This window comes from Mandrillus leucophaeus, unplaced genomic scaffold (assembly GCF_000951045.1).
Source record: "Mandrillus leucophaeus isolate KB7577 unplaced genomic scaffold, Mleu.le_1.0 Scaffold194, whole genome shotgun sequence".
Lineage (NCBI taxonomy): Eukaryota > Metazoa > Chordata > Mammalia > Primates > Cercopithecidae > Mandrillus > Mandrillus leucophaeus.
Window position 1 is genome coordinate 2,772,283 of NW_012101965.1, and position 23,735 is coordinate 2,796,017.

Below are 23,735 nucleotides of genomic sequence, written 5' to 3' on the forward strand. Positions count from 1 at the left end.
ACCCAGGATGGTCTCGATCTCCTGACCTCGTGATCCACCCGCCTCGGCCTCCCAAAGTGCTGGGATTACAGGCATGAGTCACTGTGCCTGGCCTGCTGTTATTCTTACATCTTTCTGTTTTTGATCTTTCTGCTGAGATTCAAAAGGACTGCTATCAGTAATATATTCACACCCCACCCCCCAATTTAGTGTGTTCCAATTTGAACTCAAGCTCCTATCAAAAAAAAAAAAAAAGTTCGACCAGATGTGGTGGCCCATGCCTGTTATCCCAGCACTTGGGAGGCCTAGGCGGGTAGATCACTTGAGCCCAGGAGTTCGAGACCAGCCTGGTTAACATAGTGAGACCTTGTCTCTAAAAAAAAAAAAAAAATTAGCCAGGTATGGTGGCGTGTACCTGTACTCTCAGTTACTCAGGAGGCTAAGGTAGGAGGATTGCTTCAGCCCAGGAGTTGGAGGCTGCAGTGAGCCGTGATTGCATCACTGCACTCTAGCCTGGATGACAGAGTGATACCCTGTCTCAGAAAATACCACAAAACCTCCCTTACCATGTTAATGGCAAATCGTTATCCTTAATTATGCATGTTCAAAGTAGAATCATCTTTAATTCTTTCTTTGCCTGTAAACACCAAGTCCCTGAAGGCTGTTGGGTTTCCCTACATGTTGTCTGTGTTAGTCGAGGGACGTACTCTCTCGGATGACTCCCACACGATCCCCAGCCCCCAGTCTGTGTAGTCTATTATCTATCTACAAATTCTAGTTTTATCTTTCCAAAGCAAAGCTTAGATCATGACATACATCTTCTCAAAACCCATGGACATGGATGGATCCGTCCATTGATTATAGGATCAAGTCAAAATTCTTTATGTTGGTTTTCTATGTTTTCAAAAGTTTGCCTTCAACATCATTTCTATGAGAAATTACTCATATAAGGCTTTATCAGGAGGTGTTGAATTGTATAATAGCGTTATCTTCAATCACATTTTAATGATTCCTTGCTCAAGGGGTCTCCTCTGGGCGTTTCTTGTCCTGGCTCCATGTGATTACCATTCATGGTGAGTTTACTGTGCCTAGCACACATGTAATCCTTACAACAGTTTTGTGCAGTCAATACCTGTGTTGTTATTCCCAATTTATACTTGAAGAAACCACAGCTCAGAGAGTTTGAGATATTGTCTGACGTCATCCATCCAGAAATGTAACTGGGATTCAAACTGTGAAAGTCAAAGAACAGCTTGTCTGTTATTTACATGCTCATTACTCTTCTGGAGATGGGAGTGTTTCCTTTCCAGCTCTTCAGCTCCATGGAGTGGTTTACTGAGGCTGGGTGTCCTCCTGGCAGAGAGCCGTGGCTCTAGGTCCTGACCTTCTGGTCTGGTCACCTCCGAAGGATGTGTGCTTTCTCCGCCTTCACATTCTCTAAAGCTGAGCTCTTGCAGCTATTGCCTGGGTAAGGGGTCTTTAGTTATTATAACACCTATCTTCGTTTTGCACCCTCCTCTGTCTCTGTTTCACTCTTCCTCTCTCTTCCTCCCTCTTCCTCTTCTCTTTTTCTCTTCTGCCCTCCCTCCCCACTAGGTTTCTCCCTTTTCCTCTCTTCCCTTTCCTTTTGTAAGTGTAGTGGCTCTCAACCCTTTTTAAGGTCAACCTCTGAAAGTGAAAAATATCCCTCTGATTACCTCCCTACCAGGCCTCACTTAGTGGATTAACAACAACAACAAAAAGCCAGCAAAACACTTCAGTGTAATACAGTGTTACCAAATAAGAAAATTAGGGCTGGGTTGGAGAGGTTAGGTATAATTTGCTTTAGCAATATAAGAATGATTCATGTTTGAATCACCATGCATACATTTATTGGAGTTTAGTGATGAGGAAATTATGGGCCAGAATATACTGTTGATATAAATTTGCATCATTTTACATGGTATAATTACCAAATAACACACAAGAAATTAAAAGCAGACTGATGAAGCTGAAAGAGTAGTCATTTATAGTAGGGATTGCCAAACCGTGACCAATTCAAGGCTACAACGATAGATGATTCTTATGTCCTTCTTGAAAATTGCAACCATCCTAGCTGTATAACAGGACTTTTGCAGTTTCCCGATGTTATCTACTTGCCAAACTTTAGAAAAGTGACTTGGAGTCTTTAGGAAACTCTACCAGGGCATGACTTTTAGGTTAAATTTCAGCAAATACCAATTAACATCTTCCTTCAACTCAACTCAACTCTTCACAAGCAGCAGCAACTCATGTGAGATATTTAACTAACAGATACCCTATTATGAAGGAAAAATTCAATTTAAAAACCCCACAGACTACCAGCTACTGCCATTTGACAACCAAAATGCAATTAAGCTTAATGGTTTAATGTTATTACCCTAAAAATTTCATTATGCTTTAATAAACCCCTGGTAAACCTCATGTTATCCTCCATTTAACATTAACCCAATCGGAACAGGGAGGCAAATTACACCTTAGGTAAAAATGTAGGAGATTTTTGTGTCTTTGTCTATACTTTTAAATGACTAACTTTCTTAAATTTCTAAATGTGGCAGTTTTACTTACAGTATTATTACGACAACTCAATTAGATAATTATTAAGTGCATTTACTCATAAAATACACAATAAGACTGGTATGATTTGATCCCCAAATCTATTTTCACATCTCACTTGTGTTCTGAACTTGTGAATTTCTGTCTCCTGTAAGTTTAGGATGTGAGTCAGTGAAGAGTTAAAAGAGCTTGGACTCTAGAGCTGGATTGCTTGGGTTTGAATTCCGGTGGCAACACTTTCTAGCTGATCTTTGACAGGTACATTCTCTGCTTCAGTGTCCTGAAGTAATACTACCCATCACAAAGTGGTATTAGGAAGATTGAGTTAATATTTGAAAAGTATAGAGTGCCTGACACATAGTGACTACTGAATATATGTTTATAAAATGAAATGGATAAACTGTTCCTCCTATAAATGGGGCTCAGGAATTCTGGAGTATCAGGCATTTGTTTAATTTATTATAATTACATCTTCATTTGTATTTTTAATATGTCTTAGGATCATTTCACAAGGAAGATAATTTTCACCTGTTTATTTTACTACTTTTGAGAAGGTACCCAGCAGAGTCAGGAAGTAGCCACAGAGAATATGTTCTTTAGTTAGCTAATGAAATATTACCGTTTAAACAGTGATGTGTTACTGGAAGTCCTAGCAAGTATAACAAGGCAAAAACAAACAAAAAACAAAAGGCATACAAATTGGAAAGGAAAACGTAAAGTCACTTTTAGTTGCAGATTACATGACTGTCTATGTAAAATAATACATATAAAATAATATATATGAAAAAAGCTTCTGGAACTTATAACTGAGTTCAGTTAAATTTCAGGATGCAAGATCAATCTACAAAAATTATTGTATTTTTATATACTAGCAATGAGCAATTATGATTTGAAAATTTTAAAAACAGTACCATCTATAATAGCACCAAAAAAAGAAAACATTTAGGTATAAATTTAACAAACTATGTGCAGGATCTACATGTTTAAAATTATGAAATACTAGTGAAAAAAAATCAATGGCGACCTAAGTAAGTGGAGAGATATTCCATATTCTTTTTTTTTTTTTTTTTTTTTTTTTTTTTGAGGCAGAGTGTTGCTCTGTCACCCACGCTGCAGTGCAGTCATGTGATCTTGGCTCACTGCAGCCTCTGCCTCCAAGATTCAAGTGATGCTTGTGCCTCAGCCTCCCAAGTAGCTGGGATTATAGGCATGTGCCACCACACCTGGCTAATTTTTGTATTTTTAGTAGAGACAGGGTTTCACCACGTTGGCCAGGCTGGTCTTGAACTCCTGGCCTCAAATGATTTGCCTGCTTCGGCCTCCCAAAATGTTGAGATTACAGGTGAGATATTCTATATTCATGGATTGAAAGACTCAGTGTTGTTAAGATGTCAGTTCTCTCTAAAGTGATTTTTTAGATGCAACACAATTACAATCAAAATCCCAGGATTTTTTTGTAGCTATCAATTGATAGATATCAACAGCCAGCTGATTCTCAAATTTACACAGGAAAGCAAAGAGAACAACTACAACAGCCAAAACACATTTGAAAACAGAATAGAGTTGACCTACCTGATTTCAGTAGCTACCGTAAAGCTCCAGCAGTCAAAACAGTGTTGTATTGACAAAGGATAAACACATAGATTTCATGAAATAGAGAATCCAGAAATAAACCCACCAAAGTATAGCAAGTTAATGCTGAAAATGCAGAGGCAATTCAATGGAGAAAGGACAGTCTTTACAACAAATATGAACCTTGACCCATGCCTCACACCATATACAAAAATCAACTCTAAATGGTTCATAGACTTAAATTTAATGTAAAGCTATAAAACTTCTAGAAGAACCCATAAAAGAAAACTTTTGTGACCTTGGGTTATGCAAATATTTTTTTTCCATACCACACCAGAAGCACAATCCATTAAAGAAAAAGTGGATGAACTGGACTTAATTAGATTTAAATACTCTTCTCTTGTAAAGACACACTTAAGAGAATGAAAAGACAAGTCATAATCTGACAGTATCTGCAAATTGCATATCTGACAGAGGAACAATATTCAGAAAATATAAAGAACATTCAAACCTCAACAGTAAGAAAACAAACTCAACAATAATTTTTAAAGGGGCAAAAGCATTGAGTACTTAACCAAATAAGATATACAGATAGCAAATAAGCACATGAAAAGATGCTGAACCTCATTAGTCATTAGGGAAATACAAATTAAAACCATAACGAGATACCATTACATACCTATTAGACTGGCTTTAGAAGAAAAACTGACAGTACCAAGTGCTCACAAAGATGTTGGACAGTTGAGATGCTCCTCATGCTTTTCTGGTGGGAATGCAAAATGTTTCAGTCACTTTGGGAGAGCTTGGCATATTCTTATTAAGGTAAACATACCCTTACCTATGACCCAGTAATCCTACTCTTAGGTCTTTACTCAAGACAAATGAAAGCATATGTCTATATAAAGACTTGTATATGAATAGCAACTTTATTCAAAATTGCCCAACCTGGAGACAACCCAAATGTCCTCAAACCTGTGGGTGGACATCTGTACATGAATCTCACATGCATTTTGCTAAGTCAAACCCAAAAGGCTACATACTGTATGGTTCCATTTATGTGACAATCTGGGAAAGGTAAAATTTTAGGAACAATAAATAGATCAGTGGTTGCCAGGGGCTGGGATTTGGGGTGCGGGGAAGACTAACCTCAATTGGAGAGCATGACAGAGATTTTGGGAGTGAAGGATCCATTTTGTATCATGACTATGCTGGTATATATGCATTTTTCAAAACCCATTAGACTGTACATCAGAGACAAAGAGAATGAAGTTTGCTGTATGACAATTAAAAAGTAAATTTAGAAAAGAATAGAAATGTCTTAGAGCAAGTCACTTAGTTGAATTTGAAATAGAAAAAAGCCAGCCTTTTTCTAAGTTACTATACCGTATTACTGTATTTTAAAATTATACCAGTAAGCACCTTTCAGTATTCTTTATAGCATCCAGAAATGGATCTGTTCCTGCTTAGGTGTTCAGAGGTAATAAATATACCTTACTTTGCTTGCACCATTTATTTTAAATAGCTAGGCTGGGCACAGTGGCTCATGCTTGTTATCCCAGCACTTTGGGAGGCTGAGGCGGGCAGATTACCTGAGGTCAGGAGTTCAAGACCAGCCTGGCCAACATGGCGAAACCCTGTCTCTACTAAAAATACAAAAATTAGCTGGATGGATTAGCAGGTGCACACCTGTAATCCCAGCTACTTGGGAGGCTAAGGTAGGAGAATCACTTGAACCCGGGAGGTGGAGGTTGCAGTGAGCTGAGATCGTGCCACTGTACTCCAGCCTGGGAGACAGAGTGAGACTCCATCTCAAAAAAAAAAAAAAGAAAAAAAAATCTAGTTTCTCTCTTAATCTGAAAACTTTCTGCAGTGTTTTTATTTCATTTTAGCATCTAATTCCACATGTCAGTTCTCCGGAAAAATTTATCCCCTCCTTTCATTACTTTAACTTAGCTAGTATTTTTCTTTGCATGTCTCTTACTTTTCATCAGTAAGTGTTTTATTTGGTTTCTTCCAGTCCCACATAACGCTGCTTCTTGATTTTAAAGCAATGTGATTGACTGCTGAGTGGCTGGCACCTGTGGGAGGAGGAAGCCGTGTGGGTGCAGGAGGCAGCTGGGCTGTGTGGGTAGGATGCAGTGACTCACTTTTGTCATGTGTTGATTTTTGATGCAGAAACGTTAAGGACCCCAAAAGAAAACTCTTTATTTGTATTAAAGAGTCCTTAAGTCATTTTTAGCCTCGAGGGGGGAAAAAACCTTCTGAAGCTCCTTTGACCTGTCTTCCCATTTCATAAACTTCTTCTGTGTCTTTTACCTCAGTTTCATCTGATTGATTTCTCATTTACCAAAGTTTAATGCTAATTTCATGCCCATTGGACAAGATGGACTCTGCACCAAACAGCTTCTCAAGCGTCTGCCGTATTTTTATGTGCTGCACTTTGGTTTTATATTCTGTCACACAGGTCTTGAATGTTGTTCATTTTATATTTTGATAGGTTCCTAAATTATGAAAGTAATCAATGTTCATAATAGAAATTGTGGGAAATATAGAATGTATAAAATAGAAAAATAAAATAATCCATAATCCCTATAACACAGCTATTACCAACAAAAGTTGGTGTACAACTTTTCAGGTATTTTTTATGCACATGGATATATACATAGAATGTAAACATCATAATGCACTCATTATAATGTGTACATTGTATTTTTAATGTATGTGCTATACATGGCAGTATGTATATTATATTTTACTTTTTATTTTTACTTAATATAGTTTGAATTTATCCCCTGTTGCTAAGTATTCTTCTACATTTTTCTTTTTCTTTGGTTACATGAAATTCCATTATTTGAAATTATGATATACATATATATATCTCATGATTACATATATACACATACACACATACATATATAACCATTTTCTTACTGATAGGTATTTAGATATTTTCCATTATTTTATCATAAAAAATAATTTTTCAATGGACAGACAGGTAAATCTATTTTCACATTTATAATAATCTTCTCAGAGTAAATTCCAAGGAATGGAATTATTGGGTCAGAGTGTACATAATTTTTAGGATTTAAGCCTCCTAGAAAGTTTACACTTGGCTGGGATGTGGTGGCTCATGCGTCTAATCCCAGCACTTTAGGTGGCTGAGGCAGAAGGATTGCTTGAGGTCAGGAGTTTGAGACCAGCCTGCGCAGCATAGTGACACCTGTGTTTACGATAAAGTTTTAAAAATTAGCCAGGCATGGTGGCACACACCTGTAGACCCAGCTACTCAGGAAGCTGAGGCCGAAGGATCGCTTGAGCCCAGGATTTTGAGGCTGTGCATATACAGTGAGCTATGATTTTGTCACTGCACTCTAGTCTGGGCAACAAACTGAGAACTGTCTGCCTTTAAAAAAAGAGAAAAAGGAAAAAAAAGAAAGAAGAAAGTTTACACTTCCCACAGCATAAAAGAGTGTCATTTCTCTGCATTTTCATTGACTTCTTTACTTTGCTCACTTAGGCAAAACAATGGCATTTTATAGTTGGTTTAATGTGCATTTATTAGAAGCAAGATGAAGAATAATTTCTCATATGTTTATTTACCTAAATTTCTGTGAATTTGCTTGCTGATGTCTGTAGTGTGATTGTCTAACGTAATGTTTTTATCATTGCTGAGTTATTTTAAATTGATCATAAGAGATGATTTATAAAGATATTAACCTTTCATCTCTCAAATATTACATATATTTTTAACAAATTATCTCCTTTTAAATTTGTTATATATTAACATTTTCGTCGTAATTATGAATGGCTTCTGTTTTATATTTCCGAAATGTTTATTGCAATTACAAAGGAAGCTCTTTGTTTTCATAAGAGTTTTCCATCTTGATGCCTTACTAAATTGTATTATTACTTCTAATAGCTATTCAGCTAAGTCTGTTGGGGTATTTGGTTGACATCCACAACATCTGCAAATAGAGATAATTGTGTATTTTATTTTCTAGAATTATATCTTCTTACTTTCTAGAAATCTTATTGCAGTGGCTGGGATTTTTCAAAAAGCCATTATATAATAAGTAGTGGCAATAGCTGACAGCCTTTGTTTCTGATTTTCATGAGAATACCTAAATGCACAAAGTTGGAAGTTGTTAGGAAATGTGTATTATTCTCTATGTTATGGAAATGCCCTTATATTTTTAATTTGCAGTTATTTTTTAATTTTAAAATTTTATTCTTCTTAGAGCTAGAGGTCTTGCTGTGTTGCCCAGGCTGGCCTCAAACTCCTGGCCTCAGGCGGTATTCTCACCTCAGCCTCCTGAGTAGCTGAGATTACAGGTGTGTGCCACCATGCCTGCAATTATTTTTAATGATAAATGGATTGAGAATTTTAATTAATGCACTTGGAACATATTCGAGATGCTGATGACTTTTTTCCATTGAGCTATCCTTGCATCCCCCAAATAAATTTTAAACTCACGATCTTGGTCTTGTAACACTTGATACATTTTGTTAGTTTTTCTTTCATATTTTTGTTTATAGCCATAAAGGAGTTTTAGACTAATCTAAATTTCATTTTTGTGACATTGTCAATTTTTGATATCAAATTTCTACTACCTTGTTACTGGTCATCTTTGAGCCTTGGATGGATTTGCATCTGTGGTTATATTCCCCTTAGTTATATTTTCTATACCTTTTTTCTCTCTTTTTTTCTTGATTATACTTACCAGGGACTTACTAGATATTAGTTATTTGACTCTAAAACCCAATTCTGGATTAACTAATAAGCTTACCTATTTATTTATTTAAGTCTCATTTTACATGTGTTACTGCTATTTTTTATGAATCTGCTTTTTTAAAAAAAAGTTTTCTTATTTGAAACCTTAATTAACTTGTTTTAATGTTGAAATTTATGAGAGAGCAGTAGCCCCTGCTTCCCACCATCACAAATTCTCTTCAGTTTCCAGTAATCATGTGATCTCCTTCTTCTTTAAAAAAATGCAGGTTTGGGCCAGGCATGGTGGCTCACACCTGTAATCCCAGCATTTTGGAAAGCCGAGGCAGGAGGATTATTTGAGGCCAGGAGTTTGAGTTCCACCTGGGAAACATAGTAAGACCCTGTCTCTAAAAAAATTTTTTAACTAGCTGGGCATGATGCCTCATGCCTGTAGTCCCAGTTACTAGGGGGCTGAGGTGGGAGGATCATTTGAGCCTAGGAGTTCAAGGCTTCAGTGAGCCACGATCGTGCCACTGCACTCCAGTCTGGGTGACAGAGCAAGACCTTGTCTCTTAAAAACAGAAAAAGGAGGTTTGTTACATTTTATAAAACCGCTTCCAGGTAGAGCTGCAAATTAAAAATTCAGTGATAAATGAAGAGGGAAAATCCCTATCATTTCCTTATTTCCTCTTTTGAGTACTAAGATAATTAAAACCAAAATGTGCTGATTGGGCATTATTTGGGTGTCATCCTTTGGGGAACTTTGTTTTCTGTTTGCAGATATTGCGGTGGTGGAGATGAGCGATGCCTTCCGGCAACCATCCTTGTTTTACCACCTTGGGGTGAGAGAAAGTTTCAGCATGGCCAACAACATCATCCTCTACTGTGATACTAACTCGGACTCTCTGCAGTCGCTGAAGGTACCTCCCTTGTTTACTGAATGTTTCATTTTAGCATCAGCATTTCAGGGATACCGGTTTGTCATCCAAACATTTTAAGTAGCTTTTATTTGTGAAAGGCGTTTATATGTGTGGTCAGTATGCACCAATTACTAGTCAAATTGGGAGGTTTATTGAGAATTCACTGTAGAAACTTGATGACATGAGTAGGAAAAAAGTTCACATTGAGTTCTGAGTTTCACTTATGGTTGTAACGGAGGAGACTGTGTTAATAGGAAGTCATCAGCACAGACGTGGAGAAGGGAGATTGCATAAGGTATGGTCAAACCTTCATGCTCTGTCACTTTTGGGAGCTTCCTGGTGCCCACCAGTCTCCTAACTAAAAGTACACTTCCTCCTTGAAAGTGCTCTGAGAAATTCTCTCTGAGTATACCAAAATAGTTGGCATCCTCTTTCACTAGGGTGTGATTTAAACTAAGATGGAAGAAAAGGAAGAGAAACTTACTGTGTTTGTCTACAAAATTCAACCTGTCTTAATGTCATTCTCTCCAGTAATAGGAACTTACTGCTATAAAGGCATTTCCTCCGTCCAAAAAAATTTGCCTAAAATGCTTTTTGCAAGGCCAAGTGATTTTACACTGTATGATTCTTTGAAAAGCATCCCACAGTTCAGTGAAACGCATGCTGTGCTTGCCATCATCCGTTTCTTTTGTGAAACTTCCAGCTAGCTTCATGTGGCTTTTTCTCAGCTCTGTCTTCCAGTTCCCAAATCTGAGCCAACCTTGCGACATTGAGCTCTAGAATCCTGAACCATATTACTGATGACTTAGCAATTGTTCTATGAGTATCTCTAACCCATATTTCATGCAAAAAAATGTCAATAGCATTTTGAATTCTGAGTATTTAAAGCATGTGTGACTTTCTTTGAGAAATCTGCAGAACTTCATTGAGCAAACGTACCTACTACATGCCAGGCATTGTGCTGGTGATCGACAGGCATATCCCTTTCCAGAATACCCTGAAACAGTTCTAAGAGATTTGCCCCTATTGTCCTAAGTCTGTTTTTTGTCCTAGAGCAATCCTTGACCTGGAGCAATCCTTAAGCCCCTCCTTAATTTTCCTCCAGATTTACCTCTTTAATTAATACATCATAAAATGTTGTAACTCATTTTTAATTAGACATTTTGATTTGCTGCTATTTGTAGCACATATTAGCATTTGATGAAGGAATTAGATTATTTGATTTAGCTCTTTTCATTTTTCTTTGGATTAAGTTTATGTATGTATTTATTTATTTAGGGTCTCACTCTGTCACCCAGGCTGGAATGCAGTGTTGTGATCACCGATCACTGCAACCATGACCTCCTGCGTTCATGTGATCCTCCCTCCTCAGCCTCCTGAGTAGCTGGGACTACAGGCGCATGCTACCTCACCCAGCTAATTTTTCTCTTTTTTTGCAGAGATAGGGTTTTGCCATGTTGCCCAGGCTGGTCTTGAACTCCTGGGTTCAAGTGATTCTCCCACCTTGGCCTCCTAAAGAGTTGGGATTACAGGTGTAAGCCACCACACCTAGACAGATTAAGTTTATTTAAGCAGGTACTATTACGTTGGAGATTTTTTACTCTCTACATTTTTTTGCTCTTGCTCCTACTAGTATCTGGTGATTTAATTTTGTGCCCATTCTTTCCTAGGGAAGTATTCTTAAATTCTTTATTGTAACAACACTTATTTTTAAATACTTCCCTAGGAAAAGGTGTGGCAGCACATGCCTAGCCAGATGTGGCAGCACTTGCCTATAATCCCAGCTACTTGGGAGGCATGAGAATCCCTTGAACCAGGAGGCAGAGGTTGCAGTAAGCTGAGATCACACCACTGCACTCCAGCCTGGGCAACAGAGCAAGACCCTGTCTCAAAAAAATCCCAAAACAAAGAATAATAATAATAATAATTCTTAAAAGAGCTCTGTGAGATGTATATTCTATTAGCATTTTTTTAATATCACAAACTGAAGCCCAAAGAAATTCAATCATTTGCCTAAGGTGATATAGCTAGGAAAATTTGGAATTAGGACTGCCTGACTCCAAAGCCTGTTGCCCTTGACCGCTAAACATTATTGCATTATTGTCGGTTACTTCTAGTTAAAATTATATCATATATTTCTGCTGAGCGTATTCATTTAGAAAAACCTATCAGCTATGTCTCCTGAGTTTTCGTAGGTAACATCCGTCTTTTTTTCTTTATTCTTTATTCCCTTTTATTAACTGAAACTTTTGCTGTTTTCTTATTTAGACTATTCCTAGCCTGGTAGGTCATGTGTCTGGTTGCAGAGGACAGAAATATCTGGGATAGGAAGCATTTTTGGCAGTCTAGCAATTTCCTCTGAGTCCTGAAAGTTCCTCAGGTCCTGTGCTACTGAAAAGAATTGGTGTGTGTATGTATTTTTAGTTTTATTCATTTCTGGGCAGTTAGTTAAAGATGTAACCCTTATTCCTGCCATTGACCAACAGATAGGAAAACTGCAATGAAATAAACAGAACAAGAGATATTTAAAATAATATATCATATAAGGATTAGCCAAGCGAAATAAAAACAAAGCATCCCTCTGTTTTCACAGGGCAAAGACAGTTTTAGAATGCTATTCTTGTCATATGTTTAGTTTCACTTAGGTTGATTCTTTGGCCATCTAGAAAGTACAGCTGCACAAGTTTTATTTTAATCTGTTGCTCTTTGTTGAAGACTGCAGTTTCTCTTTGGCGGCAAATTCTCAGGAAGAAATCGTAGGAAAAAAATTTTTTTTTTTTTAATTTAAGCTCCTGGAAAAATAATGGGAGCTATAAAAGTATTTTAAAAATCTATGTCTGAAGTATCATTTGAAAGGATATTTAGAATCTAGTCATGGCATTTAATTATAATAAGCTTTATATCCATTGTTTTAAATCACAAATACTATCAAGTACTAAAGAATGAAAAATTTTGGTTTTTTTTTTTTTTCTTTTTTAAGAAAAGATGACCATTACACTTTGAGAGAAGGAAGTTGATTTTTTTTTTTTTTTTTTTTTAGTGCAATGGAGCAATCTCGGCTTACTGCAACCTCCGCTTCCAGAGTAGCTGGGATTATAGGCATGTGCCACCACACCTGGCTAATTTTTACATTTTTAGTAGAGATGGGGTTTCACCATGTTGGCCAGGCTGGTCTCGAACTCCTGACCTCAAGTAATCTGCTCACCTCAGCTCCCCAAAGTGCTGGGATCACAGGCATGAGCCACTGTGCCCGGCCAATTCTTTTTCTTTTCTTTAGCATTGTAACAACACTTATTTTTTATAATTTTCTTTAAATAAATCTCATGAGAATTTCTCATGTGCCTACTAATGTTTATTGAGAGAATATCTGTGCCAAGATTTACATTGGTTTAAAATAAGAAATGCTAGTAACAATTACTCTGTGATTTATTTCATGCATTATGAAATGATCATACTTCCACTTGAGGTCTCTCAGTAAGTGGTGAGTAAGTCTGGACACTCCTGGTCAATGAGCTGTGGCGCAGATGGCGTTAAACACCTCTGATGACTTAGGAGAAATGAAGCCGTTTTGTGTAGAGTGAGGAAATTGTTTTCATGAACCATCTCTTATCACTAGAAATTCCTTTATAACACCAGCTCTCAGCTCATCTTCTTGTGATCCTTTCCTCCACTCCCTTTCTCAGCTCCTTCTCTATGTTCTGGGCCACTCCCCACTCACTTTAAACAATTGTACTATAAAACAAAGCAAAACAAAACGATGAAACATGCCTGCACGTGCCAGATAGTCAAGAATTAAAACCTCTTATACTACAGATGGCCAGGTTGTGGAGAGTGGGAAACCTACGCACTACTGGTGGGAGAGATAGTACCTTCTGAAGCGTAATTTGGGGATATTTAATAATATCAAATGAGCATATCACCAAGACTTAGTCATTCTGACCCTAAATGTATACTGTAAAAAAAGTCTCTTGCATGCATAAGGAGATATAATCAAGAATGTTTATGTTAACATGTTTATATAACTCCTCCTCCCAAAGAAATGGAGAATTAATAGATACCTTCAGCTGTAATCTTTTTTTTTTTGAGACTGTCTTGTTCTTTTGCTCAGGCTGGAGTGCAGTCATGCTATCTTGGCACACTGCAACCTCTGCCTCCTGGGTTCAAGCAATTCTCCTGCCTCAGCCTCCATAGTAGCTGGGATTACAGGTTCCCGCCACGACGCCCAGCTGATTTTTATATTTCAGTAGAGATGGGGTTTCACCGTGTTGGCCAGGCTGGTCTCGAACTCCTGATCTCAAGCAATCCACCCGTGTTGGCCTCTCAAAGTGCTGGGATTACAGGTGTGAACCACCATGCCCAGCCAGCTATAATTATTTAATGGAATATTATAGAGCACTTAAAACGAATCAGCTAGTGCTTTAGACATCAATATAAATATATCTCAAAACAACAGTGTTGGGGGAAAAAACAAATTACTTGTGTACAGTCTCATACCATCTATATAAAATATCATGTGCAAGAGGATGTTTTTATACACACTTGTGTTAAAAAAGGATAGACGTGTATGGGAATTATAAGCAGCATTCAGAATAGTTACCTCTTAGGAGATAGGAATGGAATAAAATTGAGAAGGGAATATGAGAGTCTTCAACTATATCTGTGATGTTATATTTCTAAATCTAGGTGGTAGACCATGAGTGCTAATTTTTATACTTTTTATATACTTGAAATATTTAATAATTAACCTTTTTCTTAAAAAAAGGAATAGATTGCTATATTCTTGTATTTTTTTGTATCCATCAGGATAACGTACATGCGTTTTGGACGCTGGAATCCCAAAATATTTGTAGTGTCTTTTTTCTATGTTCTGGCTGTGGTTAGAAAGCTTCAGATATTTGGATATTTCCCTTTCTGCACTCAAACAGACTTTATTCTCATTTTATCCATTAAATGAGATGTTTCCATGTTTCTTGATAGATTGGTAGGCAGATCAGTTAGTGGCGATGCAGTTTGTGTTGAAACATAATGATTATATTAGATTATTTCTTGTTCAAAAGATTTAGTTGTATTTTTATCTTTAACTATTGGCTGAAAAGTTACTTTATGGATGGGATTTTCATTAATAGACAGTCTTTCTCTGTGGCAACCTGTCTACCTGCTTCCTTCTTCACTATCTCACTGAATACAGAACACACATATGTGATGCTTGAAACCCTTACTCTGCCTCAGTGCATCTATTATTTTCTAGATCGGGATCTGACTAGCATGAAATCTTAGGTGCACAAACCAAAATTTGTAACGCTTCACTAAATTAGCCCTTAAAAATCAGCAAATATTAATAATATGGCAGCTCCCCAAAACATTGAAAATAAAATTACCACATAATCTAGCAATTCCACTTCTGGATATACACCCAAAAGAATTGAAAGCAGGATCTTGAAGAGGTATTTGTATACCCATGTTCATAGTAGCATTATTCTTAGTAGCCAAAAGGTGGAAGCAGCCCACATGTTTATCAACAGATCATTGGCTAAACAACATGTGGTATGTACATATATGGAATATTATTCAATCTTAAAAAGGAAGGAAATTTTGACACATGGTACAACGTAAATGAACGTTGAAAACTACTGCTCATTCAAGCAGTTCCATGGCACCTAGACCCATGATCTTTTATCTGCAGGCACTGAGGGACCCAATCTCCTTTAGAACTTAAACACGGAGTCTTGTCTTTCTGGCACTGATTCATATCCATTTGAAGCAAATGGTTATAGTTTTGAAAATAACAGTGATGTCCATGTGTAAATTTTGATGATTATACCGGTTTGTACATTGGTGAGGACATCTGGTAATTTATTACAAATACCTCACACTTGAATTGAATTCTTACCTGTATTTGGAGAATCTACTTGGATTCCAGAGTGTTCTTAAACCCATAAAAACATTTATCTCTTTTTTTGTTTTTATAAACAAAAAACAGTACTTCCTTTTGTTAAAGTTTTGCCTCCCTTATCAAAGTAAATAAGGTGAATTTGGTTTTAGCTTGAGTTGTGCATGAAATTAAAATTTTTATTTTTCAAAGGTTTAGGACTCTTTTAGTTTAACAAAGAATTTTTTGCTGGATTCTTTTCAGCATTTTAAAAATTATCAACTTGTTAGTGGTACAAAGTACACATTCAATAATGTGTTTTAAAAACATTGTTGTAAAATATGATCCTATAAAGTGGTCTCACAATTTGTGAACCGGGAACACTGGCCCTGCCCCTTTTTAATAGTGCTGCCTCTGGACATCCCTGAAGTTTCTAGCTTACTTTATAACCAGCTGTTGATTTTAAAATGCTGGGACTCTGTACTCTTCCTAGTTCAATGTTGCCATCCCATACACTTCTTATCATTTGGTAGAAACAATCTTGTTCCTTTATTTTATTTATTCAGAAATGATCTAACTTTCTTTTAAGCTATAATCATTCCATCTCAAATTGGGGAAAGAAAGAGGTAATTTGTGGGGAGAAGCAGATAAGCCATTTGTGTAACATTGCTTTATGAAGGTTTTCTCTGAAGATCTTGAATTGACAAGCTAGATGAATGATTTATTTAGCAGGAGTTGACTTCCTAATTGTAGAATCCCTGAGGTTATTGAAAGGACTCAAGACTGGAGAATTCAGCTTTCTTGGATGTCAATTAGCAATAGTGTACCTTCTAAGGAATTATGTATAGACTGGGTAAAATATGCCCTTGCTTTCTCCTTCCTGATTCCTCTTTAACCACCCTCACTCCTTGCCCACTGTTTTGAATCTCTTATTACCATTTTGTCCAAGAGGCGATGCACAATGCCATTATATGACTGGGTAGGCACCAGCTATTTGTCTCATTTGTAGTGACTCTGGTCATAGGCCTGTGATTTTGAATACCCGTAAAGACCAAGAAGGACTACCTCTGTGCACAGAGGAAGGAGTGGGGCAAGCCTTGCTGAATTATCTTTCTTTTCATTTATTCTAAATAATTGACTCTTTCTGTGACAGTTGATCTTTTTGGCATTGTAACCCATCACCCTCTTTGGGGCTTTTTAGAATATATCTTTGAAACTATTGCTGAAATATGTGTGTCTATTAGTCCATTTTCATGCTGCTGATAAAGACATACCTGAGACTGGGTAATTTATAAAGAAAAAGAGGTTTAATGGACTCACAGTTCTGTGTGGCTGGGGCAGCCTCACAATATGGCAGAAGGTGACAGGCACGTCTTACATGACAGCAGACGAGGTAGAATGAGAGAGAAGTGGAAGGGGGAACCCCTTATCAAATCATCAGAATTTGTGAGACTTCTTCACTACCACGAGAACAGTATGAGGGAAACTGCCCCATAATTCAATTATCTCCCACCAGGTCCCTCCCACAACATGTGGGAATCATGGGAGCTACAATTCAAGATGAGATTTGAGTGGGGACATAGCCAAACCATATCAATGTGCAAAGTATGATTTACTGTAGAAAAATTCATTGTGCCTCCAACTTTAACAATACAGTTAAAAAGAAAAGTAATACATGAACTTGAATATTATGGCCTAATTAGATGTTGCTGAAAGAAACAGCTGGTTAAAAAGAAGAAGTTGATTATAATAGCAACACAGTATAAAGTGAAGTTTGTGTTAAGAAGCTCTGTTAGGCCAGGCACAGTGACTCATGCCTGTAATCCCAGCACTTTGGGAATATGAGGCAGGAGGATCACCTAAGCCCAGGAGTTCAAGACCAGCCTGGTCAGCATAGTGAGACACCGTTTCTACAAAAATTACAAAACTTAGCTGGGCATGGTGGTGTGTGCCTGTAGTCCCAGCTACTTGGGAGGCTGAGGTAGGAGAATTAGCTGAGCCTGGGGAGGTTGAGGTTGCAGTGAGCTGAGATCACATCACTGTACTCCAGCCTGGGTGGTGATAGAGTGACAGAGTGAGACCATGTTTCTTAAAAAAAAAAAAAAAAAAAAAAAGCTCTGTTAAATGCTTTATATATAAAATGTCATTTTTCAGCATTCCAGCCCAGTTTAGAGACAGATATCTACTTACGGCAGAGTTCTTCCACCAAGATATACTTATTTAAATATGAAAAGAATTTAATAGGGAAAGAAGAGAGGCTAGAATTCCTTTTAGGATTACTTTCCAACTTTGGTATAATTTAACCTGATTATTGATACTAGTTGTTTTAATTGATAGGTATTCATATTCAAGAGAAGGATGTGTTCTTAGCCCCTGTCATGAATAACATAGGTTTAAAAGGTCTCTAGACCTGGCAGTGCAGAAATTGAGTTGGAGTTGTTTGCTTTGGTTTATTAATACCTCCTCCTATAAATGGCTTTAAAGTACTGCAAATAGTTTCGTTAACTTACTCCATTTGGCCTTTGCATAGAACCCAATGAGACAGACAAGTTAGATATTATTTGGATTGGAAAGATAGAAGGTATTTTCTTTTTCTTTCTTTTTTTTTTTTTTTTTTTTTTTTTGAGAGAAGGTCTGACTTTGTCACCCAACCTGGGGTGCAGTGGTGCCATTTTGGCTCAGTGCAACCTCCACCTCCCAGGTTCAAGCAATCCTCCCACCTTGATCTCCTGAGTAGCTGGGTATACAGGCATGTGCTGCTACACCTGGCTAATTTTTGTATTTTTTGTAGAGATGTGGTTTTGCCATGTTTCCTAGGCTGGTCTCAAACTCCTGGGCTCCAGTGATCTGCCTGCCTGTGCCTCCCAAAGTGCTGTGATTACAGGCATGAGCCACCCCTCCTGGCCAGAAGATATTTTCTTTACAGAAGAGAAATAAGTCCAGAGACATGCGACGACTTGTTTCAGGAACACACACAGCTAGTGTCGGGGCAAGGATAAACCCCATATTCTTTGACTTGTCATCTGGTACTTGTCTCTCTCAGTCTGTCCACAGATTTCATATGTTCTGCAAAAAGATGATTTTCTTGGTGTTTTTTTTTTTTTAAGATTATTGAGATTTTTTTCTTTTAAAGCTTGAGCTTATGTAGGCATAACATGTAAACACAAAAGTGCTTTGTTTCCTATCTATCTTTAAAGCCTCTATGTCACGGCTCTATGACACTTGTGTTGGATTACTCTCCTCAGGTCTGCTCAGCTTGTTTTAGCAGCGTGCAGAAAGGGTAAAGGGAGTGTTTCTCCTTCTCAGCAAGGCCCAGTAGGCCCACACAGCCCATCTGATAGTTCCTTGTTTTGCTTTTTTGACACATTGAAATGAGTTAAGATGATGGAGCTGAGGAGTATAGGGATTATTCTTTTCCCCCACTTTAATGGAAAACTTGCCAAGTTCCACTAGGTCAGAAAGAGGGATCAGAATGGAAGACCCAGAAAGCCACCAGCCAGGGCCAGGTTCTTTCCCTGGCCATGAACTCCCAGCCTGCTCCTTTCTCTTCTTTCAGGAAGCTGAAATCCTGGTTCCTATTCCTGCTTCTCCCACCCCAAGTCTGATTCGACTTGGCCACTCCATGCCTGCGATTCCCACTTTTTCCCCTGGCTGCAGTTACCTAAATTTTAGGCACAAAAACTTTCTAGTGGTGGAAATACTCCATTTAATTATCCCTGAGGTGGCCTTTTCAAACATTGTCCCAGAGAGCTATCAAAAGTTAGTATTTGCCTTCAAATGAGCCCTGGACTAGATTGTTTCTTTTGTCTTGCTTCCCTTACTTGGTTATCAACCAATACCAGAAAATCAGGAAAAAAAATTTTTTGGATGTTTCTGGTATAGCCAGGGCTACACTGACCAAAAACCCCCTAAAGACCTCAGACAAGTACAGAGTTGTAGTGGGATAATGCATCTTCAGAAATGTGCCACTGGTAAGGAACTGGAATTTATGTTGATTTTATCTTCTTATTCATAGGTACTTGAGATGGAAATTTCTATGAGCTGATGTGAAATAGAGCAGTTATGTCTTAAATTTATTCCCTTTCCTTCCCACCCCTCTTTAGTGGATTTAATACAAATTAAGCATTCTCTGCTCTAGGTACCTTTCAAGGTCTTATTTGTTATTTATTTGGATTGAGTTAAATGCACAGACAGCACCTTTGCTCCGTTAAAGTTGATGCCTCCTTTAAGGTTACATGATAAACTGTGAATAAACTCTGTCTCCTTCAGCTTTAGCTTCTACAAAGCATAAGCAATAGCTAACGAGAATTCAGATGTTATACGAATGATTTTTCTTTCTCTTTTTAAGAAACAGGACTCTCTTGTCACCCAGGCTGGAGTGCAGTGGTGCAATCATAGCTCACTGCAGCCTCGAACTCCTGGCCTCGAGCAACTCTCCTGCCTCCGCCTCTTGAGTAGCTGGGACTACAGGTGCACACCACCATCTGGCTCAGGAATGATTTTAATAGAGTTTTGTAATTTGCAGGCACAATCTGCAAGCATAATCTAAGATGCATGCTTTATAATGTATGCATAATCTGACAGGAAGGCAGAGGAGACATGTAAGAGGGTTATTATTTCAATGAGCAATTCATAAGGAAGACATACCATATTGGCACTAAGCCAGTAGTGGCCATTTCCTTTTCTATAGAGCCTTCTGCTCACTCAGTACTCACCACTGCTCCCTTCCCTGCCACTTCCATTTCTGTGCCTGGTGCATCAAAAACAGAGTCAAGGGTAGAATATCTCGTATGCTGGGGGAGCATGAGGGCATCTCTCCTTCTAGCAGCACAAGGACAACACTGACCATGAGAGCCCTTTAGGCAAAAGCAAATGATGAACACAGCGTTGGAAGAGACTAGCAATCGCTTAGTCCAACTCTCTTAGTGTCACATGAGAGAGAAGTGAAATGGCTAACTGGGAGCAGAGCCATCTCTTGCACATATCTACCCCTAATTCATAGTCCAATATTTTATACATTCATTAATTTATTCATTTATTTATGTTTTTGTGATACCTGCTATATGTCATGACATTTGCTAGACCATCAGTCAAGATACAAATATGAATAAAATACATGGTCTTTGCCCCCAGGAAGTCATGATGTAGGGTGAGAGAATCCTAGGAACAAAAATGTGCAATATAGTAAGTGACGTGCTATCAAGGAGATCTGTATGAGGGTTAATGGCAGCACAGATGAAGACATAATCTACTTCTGTTGCGAAGATAGGTGTCACAGAACACAGCGAAGGCCAGCTTCACAGAGGACAGGTTTCTTATACATTGCACAGAGGATGCTGCGCAGAGAGGATGGAGAGGGCATTTCCTTGTTACTTAGAGGGGAAGAGAGAAGGATATTCTATCAGGCGAGAGCCATATTTGCAAGCGTATGGTTTGCTACTCTGGAGAGAGGCTCCATAAATCAAGTTTGAAAAATTCTGCGTACTGTGTTCCTGGCTTTGTGATTATGCAACATTTTTCAACTTCCTTGTTCGTGAGCCATTTCTATGTGTGTGTGATATTAATTATTTGAAACACCTGCAGGAAAAGCCATTTTCAACCTTCCTCTAAAATGCCACTCATCTGTCCTTTGATTTCCATTCCTGGGGCACTCCCATTGACTAAGCACTTATTATGATGTCTCCAGACTTTTTCAATAGCCACTTAAATGCTTTTCTTCATCAAATACTAAGTACTGGCCAGGCACGGTGGCTCACACCTGTAATCCTAGCACTTTGGGAGGCTGAGGCAGGTGGATCGCTTGAGCCCAGGTGTTAGAAACCAGCCTGGGAAACATGGTGAAACCCCATCTCTACCAAAAAAACAAAAACAAAAATTAGCCAGGCATGGTGGCACATACCTGTGGTCCCAGCTACTTGGGAGGGTTAGGTGGGAGGATTGCTGGAGCCTGGGAAGTTGAGACTGCAGTGAGCCGTGATCCCACCACTGCACTCCAGCCTGGGTAACAGAAATTAAAAATTAAAAAAATTAAAAAATTAAAAAAATAATAATTAATACTAAGTCTCAAAAAATTAAAAAAATAATAATTAATACTAAGTACCATCATCAAATTAGTCTGCGTAAAACTTTAACAAGGTTTACCTTTTATTTATTTGTCCTTTTAAGGTAATACATTCACCCGCTAAAAACATTTAAAAGTACAAAAGGATATATAGTGAAAATTTATTCTTTTACCTTTATCCCTTAGTCAGCCAACCAACTCCATTGGCAACTACTGTTATTAGCTTTTTATACATCCTGCCAGAGAGATTTTATGAATTTACAAATTAGAATTTTATTTTTCTCTCTTTTGTACATAGATAGGAGCATAGGATAAAAAACTGTTCTCTACTTTGCTTTTTTTACTTAGCAGATCTGGGAGATCCTGCTCTATCACTTCAATAAGTTCTTCATTGTTTGTTTGGTTGTAATGTATTCCAGTGTATGGAGGTGCTAGAGTTTATTCTACTAGTTTTTAGGTGATGGCCATTTATGTTGTTCTCAGCCTTTACTATTAAAAATGGTGCCCCAATATGTGCTGATACTTCTTTGAACATATCACTCAACTTAAAAAACACGTTGACTGCCAGGTGCTCACAGAGCGGAGTACTTTATTGGAGCATTCAAAGCCTTCTTCAATAAGGCTCCAAATAGCTTTCTGATTTTACTTTTTGTGTGCGTCAAAATGAATTTTCTGTGTTAGCCAAATGACTACATTCAAGGTTTTTTTCCTTCCCCCTGCTCCCTGCCCAAGTTCCTCTTTAATTCACTCTTCCTTAGGTCCCCAAGTGAACTGTCTTCTTTAGCTCCCTTTGATAACATTTATTATTCCTCAAATGGGCCTTTGCTTTATGAAGCTCTCTGGTCTGAATCCCCACCTTCGGGCTTTGCCTTTGGAGGTCATGTCTGTCCTTCACAGCTCAGCTTGAGTTCCACCTTCTCTGCTGAGCTTCCCAGGCTTTCTAAATCTACAGGAACATCTTTCTCTGATAAAGCGTAGCTCTTGCTGTCTGTGTCATTCTTTTTCTTTTAGCAAGTGTGTGTATACACAAATGTCCATCCAGACTTATATAAATGTTTAAATGTTAAATGTGTACATGTCCTTTTTTATCAGCAACATTGTGAGGTATTGAAGAATATCTTTTAGTCATTGTTTTTTTTTTTTTTTTTTGAACCAGGATCTTGTTCTGTTGCCCAAGCTGGAGTGCAGTGGCACAGTCACAGCTCACTGCAGCCTCCATCTTTAGGGCTTAAGTGATCCTCCCGCCCCAGCCTCCCACGTAGCTTGGTCTATAGGTGTGAGTTGTGTGCCACTACACCCAGCTAATTTTCAGATGTTTTCTAGAGGCAGAGTCTCATCATGTTCCCTAGGTTGGCCTCCAACTCCTAGTCTCAAGTGATCTTCTAGCCTCAGCCTCCCAAAGCACTGAGATTTACAGGTGTGAGCCACAGCACCAGGCATTTTTAGTATTTTGTGTACATCTTCATGGCCCTCACAACTACCCAGTGCAGTTCTTTCCTCTGTCAGTTTTTGTTTTCTCATTTGCTATCCTTAAACATTCAAAAATTTTACATGCTCCTTTGCATGAAAGCCCTCGTTGGTTCTTCTTTGCCCCATGTGGATTCAGCATCCTGGTCCTGGGCTGAAGATGATGGCCACTCAGCCGGGCCTCGCCTGGCCACACTCCTCCCTCCCAGATCTGGCTCCTTGCCTCAGCCAGATGGACTCGCCCTTGAGGCTCCACAAATGCCTTACGATTTCTGTTTCCATGGCAACATTCATGCCATCCTTTCCAATATGCTGTTCCCTTTTCCCTTTTCTAAATCATGTTTCCCCAACCTCAGTGAAGCTTTGATACAACAGGCTTTTCTAGATCGTCTCTCCAGTGTCTGCAGTCATGGTGAGGTACAGGAATAACAATACCGATAGTTAGCTTATATTGAGAGCTTTTACGTGTCAGGCACTGTAGAGCTATATTATTTGTATAATCTCACTCACTCTTCACAACCTAGAAGATAGGCACACTGCCCACACACTATGTATTTATCCCATTCTTTTTTTTTTTTTTTT

The 23,735-nt window shown here is 38.2% G+C and overlaps 1 protein-coding gene across 1 annotated transcript in view; it reads left to right on the forward strand.

Annotated features, from left to right (window-relative positions):
- MAP3K5 (mitogen-activated protein kinase kinase kinase 5) overlaps positions 1-23,735 on the forward strand; it is a 298,421-nt gene that overhangs the window by 87,406 nt on the left and 187,280 nt on the right. Inside the window, exon 2 of the mRNA XM_011978430.1 lies at positions 9,617-9,756. Within this exon, the coding sequence (XP_011833820.1) occupies positions 9,634-9,756 (123 nt within the window). The 5' untranslated portion in view covers positions 9,617-9,633. The remainder of the gene's footprint in view (positions 1-9,616; positions 9,757-23,735) is intronic.